The sequence below is a fragment of the Helicoverpa zea genome, chromosome 2 (genome assembly GCF_022581195.2).
Source record: "Helicoverpa zea isolate HzStark_Cry1AcR chromosome 2, ilHelZeax1.1, whole genome shotgun sequence".
Classification (NCBI taxonomy): domain Eukaryota; kingdom Metazoa; phylum Arthropoda; class Insecta; order Lepidoptera; family Noctuidae; genus Helicoverpa; species Helicoverpa zea.
Window position 1 is genome coordinate 292,895 of NC_061453.1, and position 24,420 is coordinate 317,314.

At 47.3% G+C, this 24,420-nt stretch overlaps 1 protein-coding gene across 7 annotated transcripts; it reads left to right on the forward strand.

Annotated features, from left to right (window-relative positions):
- Nucleotides 1-254: 254 nt before the first annotated feature.
- Nucleotides 255-23,007, forward strand: LOC124643111 (YLP motif-containing protein 1). 7 transcript variants are annotated; one of them, XM_047181978.1, is made up of 23 exons: nucleotides 260-667; nucleotides 1,038-3,835; nucleotides 3,914-4,146; nucleotides 5,383-5,499; nucleotides 5,799-5,954; nucleotides 6,819-6,921; nucleotides 7,467-7,529; nucleotides 7,829-7,928; nucleotides 7,992-8,145; nucleotides 8,217-8,350; nucleotides 8,425-8,512; nucleotides 8,590-8,697; nucleotides 8,770-8,874; nucleotides 8,946-9,478; nucleotides 9,568-9,719; nucleotides 10,642-10,747; nucleotides 10,977-11,270; nucleotides 13,576-13,722; nucleotides 14,691-14,852; nucleotides 16,627-16,736; nucleotides 16,811-16,896; nucleotides 17,993-18,129; nucleotides 22,024-23,007. In XM_047181978.1, exons 1-23 carry the CDS (start codon nucleotides 584-586, stop codon nucleotides 22,087-22,089), a joined length of 6,036 nt encoding a protein of 2,011 aa, XP_047037934.1. In that variant the 5' UTR covers nucleotides 260-583; the 3' UTR covers nucleotides 22,090-23,007. The 7 variants fall into 7 exon arrangements, with proteins under 7 accessions (XP_047037958.1, XP_047037934.1, XP_047037974.1 ...); XM_047181969.1 differs by having other exon boundaries at nucleotides 262-667; nucleotides 14,688-14,852; XM_047181987.1 differs by lacking the exon at nucleotides 7,467-7,529 and having other exon boundaries at nucleotides 262-667; nucleotides 14,688-14,852.
- The last annotated feature ends 1,413 nt before the right edge of the window (nucleotides 23,008-24,420 follow it).

The following is a 24,420-nucleotide window of genomic DNA, read 5'->3' on the forward strand; positions in this document are numbered from 1 at the left end:
TTCCTCTTTATAATATTAGCACAGATTATTATTCCCTTGCCATCAACCAAATATACTAAAAAAACTCGTCATTGCCAACTCTTAGTTGTCTTTGGCAAATACAATAAATACATAATAATAGTAATTCAAGCTACACAGCAACTTCCCTATAATTAAAATAAAATCTTTAATTATAATACTTAGGGCTTGAAATGCTCAGGCTTGCTCCGTCAAATATGCGAGAAAATATATTAACTCGAGCAAGACCCTGAGCGATTACAAGTAGGAGAAAATAAAATTTAGGATGGCGACACTGCCAACGGGGCACCTTCGATCGATGGGCTGCTGTCAACAAATTCTTTATAAAATATTTATAAAATAAATTTCATGATAGACGCAGCTACTCTTTGACGACGTATTCATCTCGGCTCATGTAAAAGTAACATAGTGTTTCAAGTTGGATGTAGTGACAACATCTGGTGCGATAGTGAAAGTGTTTCTTGTATCAGTTGATTCCATGATAGTGACGGGGCTGTCGGTCGCTGCCGTAGCATATGTGAGCGGAGCCCTCGTGAATGTTATGTAAGCGGTAGCACCGTGCGGCATGTCTTGGATGAAGCGGGCGCAGGGCGGCGCGGCGCCGCCGCCGGGCTCGGAGCGGCAGGCCTACGCCGCACCCCAGGCACAGGTGAGCGCCGACCAGGTTATATCCACTCAGACGTAAACAATGACGTGGACCAACTGCACCGATGTGTCCACTCGTCATCTGATTGATACATAAACATTTACTTGTGGATTATCCATATTTATTCCCTTCTTTTTTATAAATTTGCTTGGTTTTATTTATTTCAAATCAATTTTGTACTTGTTCTAGTATAATTAATCAATTTAAATAGTAGGCAATAAAGAATTGCAATTAACATGCTTGACCAATCCTGTTACTGGCTGGTACTAACAATATGCTCACTTTACACTATGTGTATTACACAATGACAACAAGTGTTGATCGGACATTATTGACTAAAAGTATTTCAAACATTATATTCTTGCCATTTCAGCCATTTGGGAACCAACAGAACATGTACTCAAATTTCCAAGGAGGAACAACTGGGAGTGTTCCACCGCAGCAGTTCTGGCAGATGCCGCCGCAGCAGCAGCCCCAGTACAACCAGCAGTATGGTCAGGTGTATCAGCAACAGGACTATCCCGCCAATGCTAACCAATTCTATCAACAACCAAATCCTAATCAATTTAATCAGACTTATACCAACCAAGACTTTAATAGTACTCAGCAACAAAGTTACCAACAAAACTATTATCAAAACCAAGGAGCACAGCAATCAAACTTCCAACAAAACAAAGCCAATGCTGACGGCTGGGAGGACAACTGGGATTGGGGCTGGGAAGAGTCAGCTAAACAAGCTCAAAAGGCATCCCAGAATGCTGTTCAGCAGCCTAGTGCCCCTCAGCAACAGGTCTTCAATAATGCTAATGTAATAGCAGAGAGTTTTGCTTCAACAGATAGTTGGAATTGGTCCATGGATGACAAGAAAGAACCAAAAGAAACTCCCACTGTGCCTCACATGAATGAAAATAAAGAACCTCCTACACCAGCACAGCCAAAGCCAGCAGCAGAAAATAATGCAGTTCCTGACAACAACATGCCAGTGAGCACCAGTAATGCTTTGGCGCTAACAGCAGAGGAAGTTCGCACTTTAAATGACAGAGAAGTGGTCAAGGAACGACTTCCTAATTTGGCTTTAGGTAAACGCTTCCATTTAGACAATTTAACACCGCAGTGGTCCATTGAATCACAAATGTCTCAGGAATCTAGTGATGGCCCTCATACACAATCTGAAGGAACTTATAGAAGTGAAAATCAGTCCAGGAACTCGAGTAAGGGTAGCCCAGGGTTAAACACAGATAATTCAAACTTTAATTATTCACAAGCTGGGTTAGACGAAGGCTATTCTCAGAACAGTGAATGGTCAAGGCCTTCAGAAGAACCAACCTTAGTTGACAGTACACAAACAAACAGCTTGCAGGAAATTCATGAGGAACTTTCTGCTCCTATGCAGGATATGAGTTTGAATAATCATGAAAACCCTTCAAACGACAAATTACATCCAATGAATGAGGTGGTGCCCAAAACCAGTCAAGAACATGTGCCAGTAACACAAGCACCACCTGTATTGTCTCCACCTAACTGTCCAGCACCGGTTCCATCTGTAGTTGCTCCACCAATATCCACGACTATGCCACTTCCACCCGTTTCATCAGCGCCTTTGCCGACTACTTCGTCATCTGCCACGCTTTCGGCTCCGCCCTCCTCATCAGCTATTCCACCCCCCAATATCCCTCCAGCAGCTACCAACCAGAATCCTTTCAAAATGAATGCAGGACCATTCTCGCACAAAACTATAGCTAAAGTTTCGACAAGTGCTACAACAGTTCAGGCATTTCCACCTCCGATGTCTAGTGCGAATTTGACGTCGCCAGCTGTTGTTAGCAAAGTTTCTCAGAGTAATAGAGTGCCTCTGGGGTTTGAGGCAAACTTGGAAACTACTCCAGATAATTCAGAACGACCAGACCAGCTCCAAGTATCGGCCTTCAGACCAATGGCTGTCTCGCAACAAGTACCCGATAATATGGAAGTAGCACCTAGAAACGATAGAAATGAATATCTTCAAACTGCTCATTTGTCAAGCAGTGACTATGGTGAAAATACAGATTTTAGCAGAAGTGCACCACTGCTTGGCTTGCGCCGGATGGTAGTAGGCCAGCAGGAGTCTGAATATAATCAGAACTTGAATATTTCTGGCGACGAACCGCCACCGGGGTTGGCTAGAATGGTGCCTGGACAACAGACTGAAGCTGAGAATGCATACAATCAGTCTGCCGATAATTATCTAGATCGCCATATTGACGGACAACCGACCGATAGTGGCGCTCGGCCGTACCGCCAGGCCGACGGGCAACAAACCCCAGACAATTACACGCAGCCAGCGCCTACACGCGGCGCGGAGAGGCGCCCCGTCGGCCTCGACAGGATGGTGCCGGGCGAGCCCAGCAACGACGAGTACTCGCAATACCAGGGATCTAACTACGCCGCGAACGAGCATCGCGTGGTCACTGGATTGGACCATGACTTTTCTATGCCAAGTGATTCGGGGCCACCTGATGTCAGAGAGCAGAATGTGGATGGTTCTGATTACACTGAACAGAGTGCGAGAAATCCCTCGAGAAACATTATCGGTGCCAGAGAGTCCAGCAATGACACATCGCCCGACTTCAACGCTCCACCAGATGAGCAGCAGAGAGAAGTCACCATGGAGGGTGAAAATCTGCAAGACCTTAGTATCATTTCATCAACGGAACTCACTTACTCACGTGAACAGGTGTTGGATGGCGCCGACATTACGCTTACGGACATCCCTACGGACCGTAAGACGGACTTATCTGATTCTATCGACCATCCGACCACAAGTTCGAGGCGGCAGTCTCTGAATAGAGTTAATAGCTCAGGAGAGGATTCTGAACGAGATAGAGCGTTCAAATCATCACCGAGGAGGGATAAGCATAAATCGACTAGAGACAGAGACCAAAAGCGCGACAGGGACCGCGATAGGGAGCGAGACAGAGACCGCGAAGACGGTAGGTATTCCCGCGGGGACCGGAAGTACGAGGCTGACAGACGATCTGTCAGGGAAGACCGGCGCGCAGACAAGGAGCGCCGCGACGGCCGCGAGCGCCGCGACGACAGCCCCGACGCCCGCCGCGCCCGCCGCGCCGCCCGCCACCACCGCTACGAGACCGAGGACACCGACTACTACAGCGACCGCGACAGAGATCGAAGGTGATCGCGTTCACATCTCGCATGTCATATTATCCCTCATTACTCTTCTGCTCTTGTAAACTAATGTTAACTTTTTAGGCGGCACCGTGAAGGTTCGTACACATCGTCGAAACCGCCGCGTGCGGACGACAAAGAGCGAAGGTACGGCTCGGAGCGGGACCGCAGCAAGCGGTACCACACGCTGGAGCGCGAGCGGCGCCACGAGGCGGAGCGCTCGGCGCGGCGCCCGCGCGAGCGCTACGAGCGCGCCTACCGCGACATCGACGTCGCGCGCACCCACGCCGGCCAGCGCGCCCGCGACTCGCGCAGAGGTCAGTCCGCTCCTTCCGATGTGCCACCACGAGGTGCTTCTTCGTCTTGTCTTCTTTATTTAAACTGTGTACTACGAATATAGAACGAGCTCTCAAATTCTAAAAACAAACAGTGAGTTTCTTTGTGAGAGTGTATTTAAGCTAGCAACACTGCTATTACTGATTGATGATGGTCTCTTATATTTATGTTGCAGTTGTGACATTCTCGAGCGATGCAAAAGCTAATGATAGTTGTATGAAACAAGGTACAAATGACGCACGCGGCTCGTGCCGTGCGCTGAATGTCGCACAGCGCGCTAGTTGAACTCACTTGAGCGTGGTCTGCGCTGCGCCATGCATTAAGTTATTTCAACATAGTGCGCTATAACATACCATGCATGCCACATGTTTGATGGAACTGTTTATAACACGTTTGCATCGCTTCATACAAAGTACTTCACTGAGAACTAATTTGGTTCAGAAAACATAATGGCATAAGCAACAAAATATATTAAAGCATTTCAAAATCAATAAATTGTATGGATTAAAGTAAGAGCAGCCAGCCATGTGTACCCCCACAGATGTTAGGGCCGACACAGACGGCGCAGGGTGCCGCTCGAGCATTCAATATTAAAACAATAACATTGCTGCGCTTTGCCATTGAGATGGTTTGGAAATATTTGCTTACATACAACATTATTTACACAATAACAGACTACATGCGCTATTATTGATTCACTAGGAGTTGTCTTGTCCATAATACGTTGCATTATGAATTGTTCACATGTATCTCTGTGAGATACATGATATCTATCGAGTACGCGTTGCGTGCTTATCTCTCGTCAATCCGTTCAGATAAAGTTCCATTTCAATCAAAATAATGTCCTGTTCCACTATTCATCTGAAAATGATGATTCCCATGTATGTGCCTTTGAACACGTCTAATATTACAGAATGTGTTTATGTTAGGCCGCGGTCATGACTTAGCATAAGTCATCTCATATAATATTACGTAGATAGATTAAGAGCGTCTTCACACTAGTGGATTTTATCGCGTATCGTTCAGTTAGGTACGACATATGTAGCAAACAACCTATCTTTTGAATTGATAGTGATAATTTCTGTGCTTCGCGCCACAATACCCTATGAAAAGCTATGCGGGAAAATCAGCTAGTGTGCGCTGTTATTATAATGTGTGATAGTGTTGTGTGTGCGAGCTGCGCGCTCGGCAGACGGACTGACGCGTAGTGTGTGCAGGCGAGTTCTCGTCGCCGCCGCGGGCCGACTCGCGCGAGGCCACGGACGACGACGCGGCCGACGCGCGCCGCCGCGCCGACCGCCGCGCGCGCCGAACCGCCGACCCCTTCTACGACGGTAACGACCCACTCTCCGATTTGTTCCCTTTACGGATGATATATATCAGGCCGGGCCGTGTCAGGACTTTTACGAAATTCTAAAGACGAGCGTCGTTTGTGGCCCAGACGGGCCACGGATCATGCACTGTGTAATATAAACTGCTTCATACAAAATGTATGTAACGTTTCACATCCGTGCCCCGTACGAGGCACGTACACGGCACGCCCCGGACACGGCCCGACCTAATTTAAATCATCCCTTGTGTCGTGAATGACAAGTAGAGAAACATCACGGTACGCGTTAACATTTATGTGTAGAGTACGGCGCGTACGCGGACCCGTACCTGGCGCAGCGGCAGCAGTACGCGTACTACGAGCAGCTGCGCCTGCGCGACCCCGCCGCCTACATGCTGGTGTACAAGCAGCTGCTGGCGGGCCACGCGCCGCCCGCGCCGCCCTCGGCGCCCTACGACGGTACCACTACCATTATAATCATATTTACTACTTAAATCCATCATCTACCGAGCGTTTTCCCAACTATGTTGTCGTGTTGCTCGGCTTCCAGTCTAACCTGCTTTACAAGGAGCGACTGCTTACCTGACCTCTTAAAGCCAGTAACCCGGGCAACCCAATAACCATTGGTTAGACTGGTGTCAGACTACCCGTAACGATTGCCAAGGATGTTCAATGACATCTGGGACCTACAGTTTAACGTGCCATCCGAAACACAGTCATTGGTGTCTAAGATATACTCAGAAAGTATATACAAACTTAAAAACCTGGAACCTGGATTTGAACCCGCGCCCTCATACTTGAGAGGTTGGTTGTTTACACACTAGGCCACCACAACCTCTTACATTTTCTTCTTGTTATAATATATATACAAAATGTAACTTAATTAACGCACATCCTGAAATTAGTTTGTTCAGAATCGTTTACTGAATCGATTTATATCATTTTTAATATAGGTAATTTTTTATCCCAAAAATAATTAAAACTACGGAAATTATTGTCATATTAACCCTGTACAGTCAAAACAAATTCAAATAGACCGTAACTCAAAGTAATAAGACTTCGTGTCTTTTTCCGTAGTTTCGTTATGTTGTGTCGAGACGAGCGGCGCGCGGCGCGATATTTGCGTGCGTAGTAGTATGACCAAAAAGTTCTCCTAGAATTGGTATAACTAATTTAGTAAATAACAATGCATATACATGTTAAATTAAACATTCAGTGTATGTATTATGATTATAACATAATATTCTAATTGGGGTGTTTGAGGGTGTGCGTTAATTACGTTACATGTTGTATATATACATACGTACATGTGTGGTGCGACAGCGTTCGGCTCGGAGCTGGGCGCGGGCTACGAGGCGCGGCGCGAGGACCGCGCCAGCGTGCACTCGGGCCGCTCCTCCGCCGCCGGCCTCAAGGGCAACGACACGTGAGTCCCGCGCACCTCACCCGACATATTTCCTGAACATCATACTCATGCATGTACAAAGCTGACATATTAAACACCGGTCACATGTTAATACTCTCATATATCGCAAACCAAGAGGACGCAAGTCATTCGCACTTGGCTGAGCATTTTCCTTGTCGATATGAAGCGGTAAAGACGCTCTCACTCACTACTAGCGAGGGTCATGAACGCGTGGCGAATCATAACTTCATTAATTCGCTGCACATTAGGATTGCGGCGCCGATTGCCGCTGATAAGCACGTCTGTGTAAATGACTACTCGTCGGTAGCGCGACGCTCTTGTAACATGTACTTGTATGTATGAAACTATTTTTCTATTATTACTAGAAGAATAGTTTCATACAAGTAATACAAATAAAAATAGGTATATTTTCGAGTTCTGATTTACTTCGATGTACACTAATTTGTTTAAACGTCATATCGGCTCGTAATGAGCATGGTGTAGGATAAGTACAGAACAGAGCCAGTGTAATGTAGCTGCGGTGTGTGAGACGTGCGTGTGCGCAGGTACTGCTTCCGGCCGCGCGAGCTGCGCGACGCGCCCGACCTGCGCGCAGACCTCTCCGACAGGTACTGTGTAGCTACACCCCGGACACCTTGCGAGCCACGTGAACCTTCTGTCACGTCACTAGCGACGTGTACGACTTATAGTTTCGCGTAGAGCACGTGCTACTCGAGCACAGAATGCTCGCCTCCCATTGACATCATTGCAATAACATCGTTCATTCATCATCATCACTAGCACATTTCATGACTTACTAATATTTCACAAGAGGCTCTGTATATTATTTAGTTAAGCTTATTTTGACTGTACTCGTGTATTAAATTGTTGTCTCACTGTACCGGTGTCGATGTGTGCGCGTGCGCAGGGAGCTGACCACGGACATGTCGCTCAACCTGCACCTGGAGGAGTCGACGGTGCGCTCGGAGAGGATGACGCCGTTCCGCTACTCCACCGCGCACATCAAGGTATGACACGGCGCGGACGGGCGCGAGCCTGCCTGTGCACGTGCTGACGCTGGTGTGTCGCAGGGCAGCGTGGGCGTGCGCGACGTGGTGGTGGTGCGCGCGGCCTACCCCGTGGACGGCGCGCCCGCCACCGTGCACGTGCTGTCGCTGGCCGCCGCGCTGCGCCACCTGCCCGCCGCCGCCGAGCTGGCCGCCTTCCCCGGCCCGCTGCTCAAAGGTACGCCGCCTCCAGTCCCGCGCTTGCCGCGCTGTGCCGCCCGCGTCACTATACCCTTGCGCATGTCCCAGGTGTGACGCACAAGAAGAGCGTCATCGACTACTGCGAGCTGCGCGTGCGCAGCGCCGAGAAGGAAGGCGCGCGTGACGTCACCGGCTACGTGCTGCTGTGGAGCCTGCTGGCGCTCATGCTCAGGCAGAACGGGGTAACGACTTACATACGTCTCATCTAATGTTTTGTGTAATACCTATATGAATCATTGTTCAACGATCGTTACAGGTGGTGGTGGGCACCGACATAGCCGAGCTCCTCATGAAGAACGCGACAGAATACGAGTACAAAGTGCCCGCTGCGAAGTCTCGAAATGGTACGTATATTTATATACAAATTGTTGATACGTTATTCTGTAACAAGACGATAAAACTGATGCGTGTGTTGTCGTAGAGAGTAGACGAGGTTCTTCCATGTCGGGCGAGGGCCGCGATGGACGCGAAGAGGAGCTGCGGAGCTCTTCTCCCGACCAGCCATCTTTATCCATGTCAGAAAACCTGAGTAAGTGCATTACGGCCGACGACTGGAGCACGACGAACCGGTATGATGATGATTATGTTTGATTCGTTTCAGACCAGGAGTGGTCGAGTTCTCCCGGGCAGGCGGCGGTGGACGAGCGCGCCGCACTGGACCGTCTGCGCGAACTGCTCATATACGGCAACAGGCAGGAAGCCATCGGTAGGTGCCGGCGGGGGCAGGCGACGCCGCCGACACGGCCGGGCGGCTCTAACGCGCTCCGCTGTCCGCAGAGTGGGCGATGAGCACCGGGCTGTGGGGGCACGCGCTGCAGCTGTCGTGGCACGCCGCCCGCCGCGTGCGCGCGCACGTGGCGGCGCGCTTCCTGCACGCGCTGCCGCGCACGGACCCGCTGCACACGCTGTACGCCGCGCTGCAGGCCGCGCCGCCGCCCGCCGCCACCGCGCTGGCCGACGAGCGCTGGGCCGACTGGCGCCCGCACGCCGCCGTGCTGCTGGCCAACCCCTCCGCGCGCGCCGACCACGACCGCCGCACGCTCGCCCAGCTCGGCGACAGCCTGGCCTCGCGCGGCCTGCTGTACAGCGCGCAGGTGTGCTACGTGTCGGCCGGCGTGCAGCTGGCGCGGCACCCGCTGGCGCCGCTGTGGGGGCCGGGCGCCGCCGCGCCGCGCCTGGCGCTGCTGCTGGCCGACCCCCGCGCCGCCACGCTCGACCAGCTCGCGCACAACAAGGCGCTGTTCGCCACCGAGGTCTACGAGTACGCGCTCTCGCTCAACCAAGACGACTTTGTTATCACTGAACTACAGGTGAGGAGCTCTCTTGCGAAGCGCCCGACGCATGATCTGGATTGTTAATGATGATCGGTCATATATTAATATGAGATGTCCCCCGACAGCCGTACAAGCTGTTACTGTCGTGCCGGCTGCTGGACTGCGGGCAGTACGAGCGGGCGCTGGCGTACGTCGAGGCATGCGGCCGCGCCGTCGCCCGCCAGCCCGCCGCCTACCCCCCCGCGCTGCTGGCGCAGCTCGCCACGCTCGCCGACAGGTACGTGCCCGCGCCGAGCCCGCCAGCCCGCCGCCTACCCCCCCGCGCTGCTGGCGCAGCTCGCCACGCTCGCCGACAGGTACGTGCCCGCGCCGAGCCCGCCAGCCCGCCGCCTACCCCCCCGCGCTGCTGGCGCAGCTCGCCACGCTCGCCGACAGGTACGTGCCCGCGCCGAGCCCGCCAGCCCGCCGCCTACCCCCCCGCGCTGCTGGCGCAGCTCGCCACGCTCGCCGACAGGTACGTGCCCGCGCCGAGCTCGCCAGCCCGCCGCCTACCCCCCCGCGCTGCTGGCGCAGCTCGCCTCGCTCGCCGACAGGTACGTGCCCGCGCCGAGCCCGCCAGCCCGCCGCCTACCCCCCCGCGCTGCTGGCGCAGCTCGCCACGCTCGCCGACAGGTACGTGCCCGCGCCGAGCCCGCCAGCCCGCCGCCTACCCCCCCGCGCTGCTGGCGCAGCTCGCCACGCTCGCCGACAGGTACGTGCCCGCGCCGAGCCCGCCAGCCCGCCGCCTACCCCCTTGCGCTGCTGGCGCAGCTCGCCACGCTCGCCGACAGGTACGTGCCCGCGCCGAGCCCGCCAGCCCGCCGCCTACCCCCCCGCGCTGCTGGCGCAGCTCGCCACGCTCGCCGACAGGTACGTGCCCGCGCCGAGCCCGCCAGCCCGCCGCCTACCCCCCCGCGCTGCTGGCGCAGCTCGCCACGCTCGCCGACAGGTACTTGCCCGCGCCGAGCCCGCCAGCCCGCCGCCTACCCCCGCGCTAGGCTAGGCCTCTGCGGGTGAAACGTGCGGTTGGTGACAGAGGGAAATGTATCGTTTGATGAATTGGGTCATTTCTTCCTGGCAAATAGAAAATAATGTAAAAGTATGTTAATAATTAGCAGGTTATTTGAAGGAATTGCTATAGAGTTATTTGATGTCGGCAGGCTGAAGTACCACGACCCGGCGCTGGGCGCGGAGGGCGCGGAGGAGGCGGACAGCGGCCCCGCCTCGCCGCGCCACCACTGGCTCAGCGACGTCGCGCAGCGAGCCGTACGTCACGCACTAATACCCACTCACTCTATTGCATATAAAAACCGAAAGAACAAACACGCATGAAAACATCTAAAAAGCAATAAATCAATATGATATTTTTTTTCATATATCATCAATATCGCAAGTACTAATATATCCTTTCCCCACACAAATATGTAGGTATGTGTATTCCTCCCGCATGTGCTGCGTGTTGTGAACTAAGTAGTGTGCGTGTGTGTGTGAGCAGGAGCAGGCGGCGTCGCAGCAGAGCAGTCCGCAGCACGTGTACCAGCAGCCGCAGCCGCAGTTCGGCTGGAGTGAGCAGCAGGTACGCGCGGACCCGCCGCACGGGCAGGCGCAGCAGTACGCGGCCGCCGAGCCGCCGCCGCTTGCCGAGCCGCCCGAGCCCGCGCCGCAGCACCACCCGCCGCCGCCCGAGGACACCCAGCACTACGCCGGCTACGAGGACTGGGGGCGCGAGGAGCCGGCGCAGCAGTACGCCGACCCCTACTGGCAGCCCGACCACTACCACTACACCGAGGTGAGGCGCCCGGGACCTTATAGTGGAGGCCTAATATAAATTTGTAAATACTGCCTGAAAGTCATATTTGGGGGATCCAGTTAGGTACCTTCTTCTCATTTTTTTGGTTTGTTTCGACCAACTATCGTAAGTAAAATTTGACTCGCAATAAACGATGTCTTTGTTTACTAATTTTGTGGTGTTCACCATAAATCTTAACAATTCATCTCAAGTCAGTCACATCTCTCAGAGTCACAATCTTTTCAATCATTATAATATAAGCCGAGTATCGAAAGCTGAAAGTCGTCGTGAGCCCACCGAGGCGTCTCCCACACCGCCTCACCCGAGCGGCCGCCGCCCTGTCCGCGCTGTTCTAACGAGTTGTGTGGCGCGGGTGTGCAGCCTGCCCGCCGCCCGCGCCTCGCGCCGCCCCCCGCGCCCGCCCCGCACGAGCTCGCGCCCTCTGCGCCCGCGCTGCGCCGCCGCCTACTGGCCGAGCCCGACGCGGGCGACGGGCCCGGCCGCGCGGGCCCCGGCGGGCGCGTGATCGCGGCGACGGCGGAGCACTGGGCGCGCTCGGGGCGGGCGGCGCGCGGGCTCAAGCCGCTGGTGTTCGGCGGCACGTACCCCATCGACGAGCCGGCGGGCCCGGGCGGGGCGCTGGCGCCGCGGGCGCTGCGCGCGTGCATCGAGCGCAGCCTGGACCGCTTCGAGGCGCTGCTGGCGCGGCGCCCGGCGCGCACCTTCGCCATCGACGCGCCCGCCGCGCCCGGGGCCCCGGGGCCCGCGCTGCCGCGCGACCCGGACGCCAAGTACTACGTGGCGGGGCCCAAGACGTACGACATCGACGAGCCCGTCGACTACATGTAGCGCTGGCTGCGGCGTCTCGACACTCAGCTGTGATATTTATCGATCTGATCTTACACTCGCGTTTTATTATTTTATAACTTTTAAAGTTTCTATAATATACCAAATCTAAATTATGTTAACCATTAAAATATTACTATTGATCCGTCTCACGTTATTGTTTATGATTTATAAAATATTTATTGAATTATGAATATTGAAATGTATCGTTTATTATGATGTATTGTGTTATTGCTGGAATAATCTTAAAGTATTATAATTCACGGTCGTTGTAGACAATTATTTACTGCAATTAAATGTTGAGCCTGTCAGCCTGTGGTTTCCCTGTCCCCAGCAGTCGGTGACGTGCCTCGCATCGCCGTCCACTGTCGCGTCGCACTGCCTGTGTACATGTGTTACTATCATTTGTCTGTTTCTGTTAACATTGTAACGTTTTATAATTTCAGTCTGTGTGTGTGTGTGTGTGTTTGCTGATTCTAAGCTCAGAAGAAAGTGTTCATAGTTTTATAGTGAGTTGTTAACGCGCGATCGATAATTTATATTCATTCAACATTGTTATGGCATGTACTGTCCAGCAGATACGTGTAATACATTAATATAACTGAAACAAAGACATTGTTTGTTCCCGTAGTAAGCCGTGTGCGCACGAACGAGCATCGAGCACGCTGGGGAACTCGCCACGTGACGGTGAACTCGCCGCGTGTCGGGGAACTCGCCGCGTGTCGGGGAACTCGCCACGTGACTGGGAATTCGCCGCGTGTCGGGGAACTCGCCGCGTGTCGGGGAACTCGCCGCGTGTCGGGGAACTCGCCGCGTGTCGGGGAACTCGCCGCGTGTCGGGGAACTCGCCGCGTGTCGGGGAACTCGCCGCGTGTCGGGGAACTCGCCGCGTGTCGGGGAACTCGCCAGGGGAAGGAGAACTCTGGGGGCGCGACACACGCTAACACTGCGCTCGTTCGTGCGCACGCGGCGGCATCCACTAACTGCGGATCCGCCCCCTGTGCCAGATACTCGGCTTATATAATATCCACTAATGAGATTTAGGCATAATAACCAATTTTAATGGACACTTCAAATCTGTTTACATTTGAAAATGTTATGGTATTGTAATTCTAGAGCAAACCGATATTATGTGTGAGAACAGTCAGCGGTACATCGTTCATTCAACTTCAATATCACATCTTTTGCGAAAGTCACCTTTGAAATAAAGTTTTGAAACCACGATTCACCGCTGACGTAATATATATTATGTTTATTGCACGCATTTCCGGTCATAACACTATCCGCATTGAGTTTAATTGAATTTGTACAAGGAGCCAAAATAATGTCGACACGATCAAAAACATTTTGATTCGTAAGCGAATACATAATGGTTAGACCACGTGAGGGTGTCACTCTCATTATTTTGGTTGAGATGCGGCGGTGTGTGTCGGGCGTGCGTACTAGCGTGGTGCTGCAGGGCGGCGCGGGAGGCGGGGCGGCGGGCGGGGCGGCGGGCGGGGCGGAGGGCGGGGCGGAGGAGACGCCCACCATCACGATGCCGGGCGCCAGCAAGCCGCGCGCGCCCTACTACGCGGACTACGACGAGCCGCCGCAGGATAACCACGTGAGTGCACACCTACAACTATCACTCTTGTGCCCTAAATCTTACCTACTGGGGCCCAATTCTCCTTATTTTACTTAAGCAACATAAGATTCACGTTCGACTGCGATCCAATCCCGACTCGATTACGATTGAAACGTATGTGGCATTCCGCTATTTTTTCTTTGAAATAAACGTTTTTATCCTTTTCTGTCATTCAATAATGAATCATTTTGTCTGCAAATGATTAACTATTGCAATATGATAGTAGAGCAAACTACCGTATAGACCAAAATCACCAAAATAGCAGACCAATCGCAAACCAATCGAATGTCGTTGGAATACGATTGGTCTTATATTAGTAGCAGAATGACCGATATGGTTAAAACTGCTATTGCGATCATATTGCTATTCGATTTTGACATTATTAACTTAGGAGAATCGGGCCACTGTATTCCATCCATACCTTTACCATCTTTTGTTGATTATTGTGATCCACTAATTCCAAATCTGCACCAAATCCGCCACGGCTAGGGCTGCCATCCGACCGGGTTTCCCCGGATTTGCCGTCCGGGCGGGGTTTCAAGAAGTGTCCGGGGAAACCCGGACACTTTTCATGTAACGAAGCCTCATTGAATTTAAGTATATGTTAATAGTAAATGGATTACAAATTGTATGTTTTAAAAAAATCGTACTCGTTCGGGGAAAAAATGCGATTTACGCCAAATGTCCGGGTATTTTTAATGTTTATCCGGGTTTGGCGAAATTCGAAATGGCAGCCCTAGCCACGGCGATCACTGCACATCAAGTAACTTTATCGTAAATTAATAGTCACAAGTAGATAATAAGTCAGGACATAAAAAAATATCACACCAAATAATGACTTACAATGTTCACAATTTGTATGTAGGTAATGTAAATGTACCTGTTAAGTTGTGAAGTAAAAGTATTGAGCATGTTCAGTTGTTATTATCGTTGTTGGAATGCAGCAGCAGCCGGCGGAGCGCGAGGAGTCGGGCGGCGCCAGGAAGCAGGAGGGCAAGCCGAAGGAGGAGGGCAAGGGCAAGGGCAGCGGCTGGCTGGGCGGCATCCTCACCAAGCTGTCGCTGCGCCCGCCCAACCAGATGATCCTGCCCGACGACAAGAACCCCACCGTGAGTGTGTCCGCCCCGCCCGCACTGCGCCTGCGCAGCCCGCGACTTGACATGCCCACGCTACTCTAGGCGAGCCATTGTGGCTCCAGGGCCGCGATTCTCCTAATTTTACTTAAGCGTCATACGATTCACGTTCGACTCGATTCGACTGAGATCCGATCCCGACTCGATTACGATTGAAGGGTATGTGGCATTCCGCTATTTTTTCTTTGAAATAAACGTTTTTATCCTTTTCTGTCATTCAATAAGAATCATTTTGTCTGCAAATGATTTACGATTGCAAAATGATTGTACAGCAAACTACTGTATGGACCAAAATCACCAAAATAGCAGACCAATCAAATGTCAATCGAATACGATTGGTCTTTTATTAGTAGCAGAATGCCCGATATGGTTAAAACTGCTATTGCGATTATATTGCGATTCGATTTCTACTCGATTTTGACATTATTAACTTAGGAGAATCGGGCCCCTGTATTACTCTAGTGCCGGTAGACTCAACACCTCTCAATACTATTTGCCGAATCTTAACATGATTCATCGATTACAATTTGAAAATACTTTCCCCCGCTAGATACTGCTGTATAATGTTTTGTTTGTTTAGCGACAGTTGATAGGATTTAAGGATTGTTCATGATCATAATTTTATGTGTAAAGTAAAATTAAAGATCTGGATCATTCATTACCTACAATCATATATATTACTCAATTAAACCTTATCCTCAAATTGTACAGTAGAGAGAAACCGCGAAAAATTTTTCAAGTGCTACTTGTAACATGTATGTATTATTTCACTTTATTACCTTTTATATAATATTTTATCGTTGTTTTCCCAAGAGTTCAGTTCGTATGATATTTATTATGAACTCAACACTTATTTGTTTAGTATATTTCTATTGCATTTATATATTTATAGTATGCACAACTAATATGATGAAGCGCTAACCAAGACTTATTTAAGGTGAGCGATTGTTGCCATGTCAACATGGTGATGTGACAGATATTTGCACAAGATCGGCAGCATTCTGTTATTTTTCCATATATATACAACATGTAACTTAATTAACGCACATCCTGAAATTAGTTTGTTCAGAATCGTTTACTGAATCGATTTATGTCATTTTTAATATGGGTAATTTTTTATTATCCCAAAAATAATTAAAATTACGGAAATTATTGTCATTATTAACCCTGTACAGTCAAAACAAATTCAAATAGACCGTAACTCAAAGTAATAAGACTTCGTGTCTTTTTCCGTAGTTTCGTTATGTTGTGTCGAGACGAGCGGCGCGCGGCGCGATATTTGCGTGCGTAGTAGTATGACCAAAAAGTTCTCCTAGAATTGGTATAACTAATTTAGTAAATAACAATGCATATACATGTTAAATTAAACATTCAGTGTATGTATTATGATTATAACATAATATTCTAATTGGAGTGTTTGAGGGTGTGCGTTAATTACGTTACATGTTGTATATTATGGCTGCATATATGTTATGTTATCGTATTTATTCATATTAATTCGGTATATTTCTATCTTATGTCTATGTATCTATTCAATAAACTTATTGCGCACTTTGAGTCTTTTATTACACATGATCGGATACACGTAGTTTGTCGTTATGTTTGCTGTCTACGTCTGGTTTAGCGCAACAACGGAGACAAGTTGAACAATACTTATTGATGTATCTTTAATGACATTTAACATTGAACACATGGTGGATGTGAGTGATGTGCTGTAGTGCAGCACGTGGCAGTGACGTGGTGTGTGTAGATCGTGTGGGACGCGGAGCACAAGCGCTGGCGCAACCTGGACGGCGACGCCGACGCCAGCGAGCCGCCGCCGCCGCCGCCCACCGCCGCGCAGCTGCCGCCCGCGCTCAGGTAACATCTGTGCTTCATTGCTGGCTGCTGCTGTCTGAGTGGGAGTGTACGCGCTAACCCGTGTGTCTGTGCAGGAGCACGTCGCCGCCGCTGTCGGCGCCGCCCGGGGCACCGCCCGCCGCGCCCGTCTCTAACATATTCAAAATGCAGAAAGGACGACGTGAGTATTGCCATTAGAGTATTATTTATGTTATGGACCATGTGATTAATTCGGGCATTATTTATAATGCCCGAGCATTATGAATAATGTCTAGCTTTATCGGGCCAAGTGATTAATAACTATCTTAACTTCATTATTTATCACATTGCACGGGCATTATTATATTGCTACATGACAGTTGGGCAATTTGATAATAAAGCTATATTTTATGCGGTGCGAGGGTGGCAGTTGTTCTAATAAATAAATCCTGTTACTTGCTACATATTTTATGATTATTGTTTTAAATTATATGTTCTATTTTAATGGGAAATTATAAGTCTAGGCACAAAACTATTAATTGGACAATTGTCATCTAATTTACTAACTCGGCCTCGTTTTTCTTGATCGCATTTTTCTTGGCTCGTTTTTTTATGGTAGAATTTAATTTGGATTCAAAACATTGTATTAAAAACTGAACTTAGTGACGAAAACGAATCGCTGCAAAACCGACTCCACGTAGTCTTGTCTGCCCTACCCCTAGAGTGCAATTCAAAACCGCGTAGGCACGGAGGGGCGAGGCGGCCTGCGAGCTGAGGCGCAGGTAGTTGAAGCGCTCGCCGCCGCGGCTGAGGCTGGCCGGGAGCCGGCCAGCAAGCCGAAGCTGCGGTGGTGAGCGTGAAAACCATCTGCGACGATAAGCTCGCATGGGACCGCCGGAGCCCCGCAGCGCCGGAGCCGTGACAGAAGCCATGCTTGCTGCATGTTGCATGCCTACTTCTATACTCTGTCAATTGATATGGGATGTGTTATATTTAGTTTATTTTAAGTGAAATGTCTATAACAATAAAAAAATGAAATTAAATATGTTTGTATTACTTTGCCCAAAAGGTCACGGGCAATATGTATAGTGCCCGGTCAATTTGATTGTTTGAATAATTATTATCAAATTGCACCCTCATATTGGGCATTATTCATAATGACCGGGCATTATGTATACTGCCCAATTTATCACTTGGTCCATAACATTTATATTCAACGAGACTAACAAGTTCGTACACTGTAGTACATACTGACGAGGCTTATATCGGATAATAGAAGGGAGGTCGTTGTGTTGCAGACATAAAGAAGTCGTACGTGGACGTGTTCAACCCCGGCGGCGCCGCGCGGCCGCTGCCGCCGGCGGGCGAGGTGCTGGGCCCCGCGCCGCCGCCGCTGGCGCCCACCAACTACTTCGTGCCCGCGCCGCTGCCAAACGTATGTCGCTCACTATAGCGCTATCTTTGTTTCACCTCATTTATTCCTTCATTCTTTGTCCTACCATTTAACTCCCTCCGCCCCATTGGCATACATTGATACATTGACAAAAACAGGAGCCGGAGGTGACACGGCCGGAGACTATCGAGGTGATGATTCCCCCCTCCCCCACCCCGTCCGACTCGGAGTCCCCTCCCCCGTCCCCCATCCAGGACCCCGAACCCGACGAGGTACCCGCAGCTTCGCACTCACTACTAAATTCATTACAGTAGACATTGTTTCAAGTGACCAATTTAAAGATACCTGATCCATTCCCATCATTCTCTAGTCAAATCGATGATTTAGCCATTGAGCGGCAAGTACAAATGAAAAACCACGGCTGGTTATGGTCTGGTTATCATTATAGTTAAAGGGGAATTATAAAACGAGCGATTAAAAAAACGCTTTGCGGCTGATGATGACATTCTCTATTAATAACTTGAGCGGTATGAATTTGAGTAGGTAAGCGAAAAATTAACTAACCACTCAAGCGTCCAAGCCGCGCAGTGATTCTCGGCCCACCTGTCCGCGCATGAAATGTCAATTGCTTGTTTACGACCAAGCGAGACTCTCTCAACAAAAACGATTACTACTGAAAAACTACAATAGCTAGATTCGAATAAAAAATACTCACGGAAAGCTAAAAGAACGTAAAATTTAATTTGATTAAAAGTAAATTACTTTAATTAATATTATAGGATGATAATAAAGTATAAAGTTGAGGATATCAAAAAAAATATCGTAATTTTTTTTTATTCCGAGTTTTATAAGAAAAATATAGTGATTACTGGTAACAATGTTTTGTTATTATATTAGTACAGGATATACTCTTTAAAATGATACCAATATCTTAATATAAGTAATTAGTTTTCTGTCATGAAAAAATAAACAAAGTTAAGTGTTTCTCAAGCGGTCACTGGGCCTCGGGCGACGTAAAAATGTGACAAGATGGCCGCCCGGCTAATAGCGTGTTCACACGACGACGTTGTTTTAATGAAACACGCATATTACTGTTCGGTATGTTTATAGAGCAAACATGTTTACTTTTGTATAATTTTATTACATATAATTTTTTATTATGTTAAATAGAAAAAAAGAAAGCGGTTATTGATATTACAGTAAAATAAATACACTGTAAAACTGTAATTTTAGGTATTTTTCATTCTTTGATATTGAAAAACGAAAACTAAATAAACATGCCGTCACCTATAAGTAGATACATAAACAAAGCCAAAAGCCACAAAACATTCCCAAATTGATCATAAAACGCTCCGTGTGAACAAACCATTATTTACGTTGTAAGTAGATCAGTCCAAGGGGAGTCGGCTCACCAACACTAAAATCATGAATAACGTCTTAACATTTTAATCATTATAGACCCCATCTCAATGTATTTCGTTTGTAAATGGCCATTAACGTGCTAATAGTGAACGATTCTCGTATATTTTGCATTTATTTAACAAAAATAACCAATTAGAATACACTGTAAACAATAGAAAAGTATCAAACGATGATCGTGTAGTGATCGTATAACTTTTCCACCTAAATTATACTATGTAAACGTTTTAAAATTGTCGTAATAATACATATTTCGTAAAGGAAATTTCTTCACGTTTATTTTGATATAAAATAACAATCTAAATAAGGTATAAAACAAGAAACTTACCACATTTTTGTCAAGAGCTCCACACACAAAAAAGTCACTTGTCAAAAACGACGAACTGTCACTTCAATATATTTTTTTATAAATTTAATGTTGCCATTGCACAGAAAAAATCACAACTCACGGATGACAAATTTAATAACGCGCCATCTAGTATCAATCAACTATATTAATACCACCTGGCTATAGCGCTGTACACGTTTAAACCGAACGATGTCGTTCGGATACTGTAGTCACCATGAACGCTTAAGGCAAGAATTTTTTTGGTGACTGTTATCACCTCGGACGCTTGAGTGGCTAAACTAACAACGAATATTGATTAATAATAAAATCCAGAACGAGCTTATAAAAAGTGGATTGTGATAAATGCATTTCATATATTAGAATTTTATCCGAACGACTACATTTCTAAGTGAGCGACTGGAAATACAGAGAGGGCAACTTCAATATTAAGATAGAATCGATTTTTCTAAGTGAGGTTATACATAACGTACTACTAAATAGTTCACTTTGAGCAAAGTTTTGTGAGCTGCTTTATTAATGATTATTGGTTCCTGATATTATATTTTAAGATGGCAGAATTTTGAAAACGAATCGCTGCAAAACCGACTCCACGTAGTCTTGTTTGCCCTACCCTAGAGTGCAATTCAAAACCGCGTAGGCGCGGAGGGGCGAGGCGGCCTGCGCTCTAGCTAAGCCTAAGCTCGCATGGGACCGCCGGAGCCCCGCAGCGCCGGAGCCGTGACAAAAGCGATGCTTGCTGCATGTGGCATTGTGCTTCCATCCCATTCATCCATCTTCGCTTCAATCCCCTTCCCTCGCTCAAAATGTATAGTTATCCTAGGAAATGTGTCTAATGTAATTTATTTCACACATTTTGTATTCAAGACACTTAATTTAAGATAAAATGCCGCTCAGTATAAAAAATACATTTGCCAAATATTGAAAAAAATGCAGGACGTAACGTTGACACTCAAACAAATATTAAGTCGCTCAAATATTATGAAGCTGCTCATTTTGTATTTTAAGTAACACAAATTAATGTTTGTAAGATACTATTCTGTTGATTTTTCATCACTTAAAGTCAGTCGCTCACTTAGTAATTATATAACCCAAATTAATTAATTTTGACACTTAAAATTGTAATTTACAGTCACTCGGTTTATTGCTATCCATAGTTAAATAATAATGGTGCAATTCACTGTAGTTATACTATTTGGTCATCGTAGAAAGTAGATGTTACATATATTTTGCCAATTTATATCCTTCCTCGCCATAACTATGCCTATACAAAACCTTTACCCTCGGTTGTTTCAATTTGTTAATATATCACATATTATAGAAATCAGCTCATGTATGTGTGAACATGTACCTACTGTTTACAAACAAATATAGTAACGTGTTTTTGTCGTCACATGCTGCTAGGAATCAGAAAGCCTGCCCAACGGACACTAACGTAAGGCATTCTTATCACATGGCCAGGGGCCCGATTCTCCTAATTTTACTTAAGCGACATACGATTCACATTCGACTGAGATCCAATCCCGACTCAATTACGATTGAAGCGTATGTGGCATTCCGCTATTTTTTCTTTGAAATAAACGTTTTTATCCTTTTCTGTCATTCAATAATGAATCATTTTGTCTGCAAATGATTTACAATTGCAATATGATTGTAGAGCAAACTACCGTATAGACCAAAATCACTCAAATAGCAGACCAATCGCAAACCAATCGAATGTCGTTGGAATACGATTGGTCTATTCTTATGTTAGTAGCAGAATGCCCGATATGGTTAAAACTGCTTTTGCGCTCATACTACGATTCGATTTCTATTCAATTTTGACATTATTAACTTAGGAGAATCGGGCCCCGGGTCGGAGAGCATCGGCGCGCATTTTTCTTTTCACACAGACCGGAGCCGATCGGCTGCGCGAGCATCAAAGAGCATGCAATCGGAGCCAGACGTCATAATATTAGTATTAATAATATTAGTAGCAGAATGTCCGATATGGTTAAAACTGCTATTACGATCATATTGCGATTCAATTTTGACATTATTAACTTAGGACAATCGGGCCCCTGATTGATCAAACACGTAGTTCGCTATAACACCTCATACGAATGGTTGTGACCTCTACGTGAATGTTTTTAAGATAAGAGTTGAGTAAGAGAATGGGTTGACGTTTGCAGAGCGGCGTGTACGAGCCTTCCATGGTGGAGAGCGAGCAGGAGGCGTACGAGCGCAGCGGCATCTAGCGCGGCACGACATCATTCCGCGATCTTGATCAAATCATGTTATATGGAAGTATTCGTCACCCACGTTACAATACCTACTATAGAGTAAAGCATTAGTCAACAACATGTGTCGCACTGTGTGAGGAACCTAATCACTGTGCTGTCAGTATACATCATGGTAATGTTTGTACACTCATGCTGGTCGCGGTATAAAACTTACAAGGATATATAGCTTGTGGTTTACTTTAAGAATATGGCTAACATATTTCATAACAAAAGTAATACATACTACTTATAAGCAGAAAGTGCTTGGTAGCGTCTGCTAGATACTCTATGCCTGTGGGCCGCAGCGCCGGCGCACTGACACGTGCTACTGTTACTGTATATTGTATATGATAAACAAACACGTTCCATTATTTTTCTTTTTTCCTCATTCTTTATACTCAATGTCTTACGGAAATGGATTTTATGTTAAATTATATTATAGTTAGAAAGAAACCAATGGTATTTTGATTCGACACATAAATTGTATTATTTAATAAAAATGATGTAATTTAATGTATTATTTCTATATTGCTTTCATATTTGTTGTCAATTTATTTTCTATTAGTATTAGTGGTAACAAGTTGTGATTCGTCCATTGTTTAGTTTCGTCGGGGTTGTGTTTCGTGTGGATCGGTCAGGTGGTGGGGATGGCACCGGACAGCTACCGGCCTGAAGCGGCGCTCGCGCAGCCTCTGCACGGATACATTGTATAAAGTGTTAAATGCCTTAGTAATCCATAAATAGGCGTTCATTTGTATAAAAGCATATATGTAGTTTCGGTTTATATGTATATTGGAGTGAAGACAGGCGGGGGACACGTCTGGTTTGCATTGTATTATATGACGATTCAAAACTTATGGAAAATATTTAAATAAAATGTTTATGTTATGCTTACCTTGTGTTTCATTTGTCTGATGCCCGACGAGACGCCACATACGACAGTCTCGCTGTGCTGTGTGTACTATGTAGCCATCGGGATAACAATGTAATCGGGATAACGGACGGAAACAATTAACATTACAGTATTCACAGTTACAATATATAATTTATATATTTGAAGAAGCTTTCAGAGTTGAGGATAGTCCCTGACCAGGAATGATCGTGGGTAGCCGCAATAATGTTTCTTTTGAGTTTATTCTTAAAATGGGGATAGACAAGACATGCGGCGTGGTTCGCTCCATGCCGTCGGTGTCAGGCGGGGTGGCGGCGCTGGGCGGCACGCGCTTCTCTTGCGGCAGGAACCTGTTGATGTCGTACGGGGCCACGCCGACGGTCACAGTTCCCATGCGGATAAGATCTTCTATCTCTGGTTCGACGTCTTCCTTGCCGTTTATGGTGACCACTATCTGTAGTATCGCAGCGCCTATGGTGCATATGACGAAAACTGCCATGATCAGGGAGATCACCAACAAGCCTTTGTTGGCACACACTATAGACACGAACTCGTTACGTTTGTGTACAACAAGCTACAACATCCTCGCTGCACTGACAAACAGCATTTAGCTCTGACAAACAATATATAATCAAGCTAATGTCACCAAGCAACGCGTCAACAAAGATTTTTGTTGACATGTTGTTTCATGTAGAATAATAAATATTCCTACACGGAACCAAAGAGGAACACCGTGTAGGAATCTATACATATAATAAATCTGTAAAAAAACTGTGTCTGTACATTGAATATATTAAACAAATAATAATTGGGTGGGGTTTAGAAACAGTAATGGAGCACAAATCCAAAAAAAAAATTCTGTCTGTTTGTCTGTATGTTTGTACCAGGGACCATTTTGGTTACCCATTGAAAGGGTTTTTGATAGGGTTTTGACAAAGTGTTGTTTTAGAACCAATTTCATATTTGTTACACTTTTTTACGAAAACCCTTATCAATGGATAACCTCTTTCAAACCCTTTCGATTTGATACCTGTGTATTAAAAAACCCATTCTTAATGGGTTACACTTTTTTGTCGTAAGACGTTTTGAACGGGTTACCCCTTCAACGACTGTAACACAGTAACCCATTGGGACTACAAATATTGTAATTTTATATCTCGTGCCTTTACTTTAAAGTTCTAAACTACAATACGGCCGTTGTGTCTTGGCGAGTCTGAACATAGGCTCTGCGAACTTTAGCGCATCAGATCGTCGCTTGAGCTGCTGAGGAGTCCGTCTGTCACACATCACCTGGCACTAAAGATAAAGAGATGCGTCCGAGACATCAGAGAGGAGGGCAGAGACGTGAAATTCTTCTGGCTGAGGGCCCACGTGGGATCTCCATTGAATGAAAGAGCGGACCAGCTGGCCAAGGA

Coding starts and splice junctions, on each gene's coding strand:
- LOC124643111 (XM_047181969.1), top strand. CDS start 584: ATGTCTTGGATGAAGCGGGCGCAGGGCGGCGCGGCGCCGCCGCCGGGC. Junction 668..1,037: donor ACGCCGCACCCCAGGCACAG/GTGAGCGCCGAC, acceptor TTGCCATTTCAG/CCATTTGGGAACCAACAGAA. Junction 14,853..16,626: donor CCGACGACAAGAACCCCACC/GTGAGTGTGTCC, acceptor TGGTGTGTGTAG/ATCGTGTGGGACGCGGAGCA.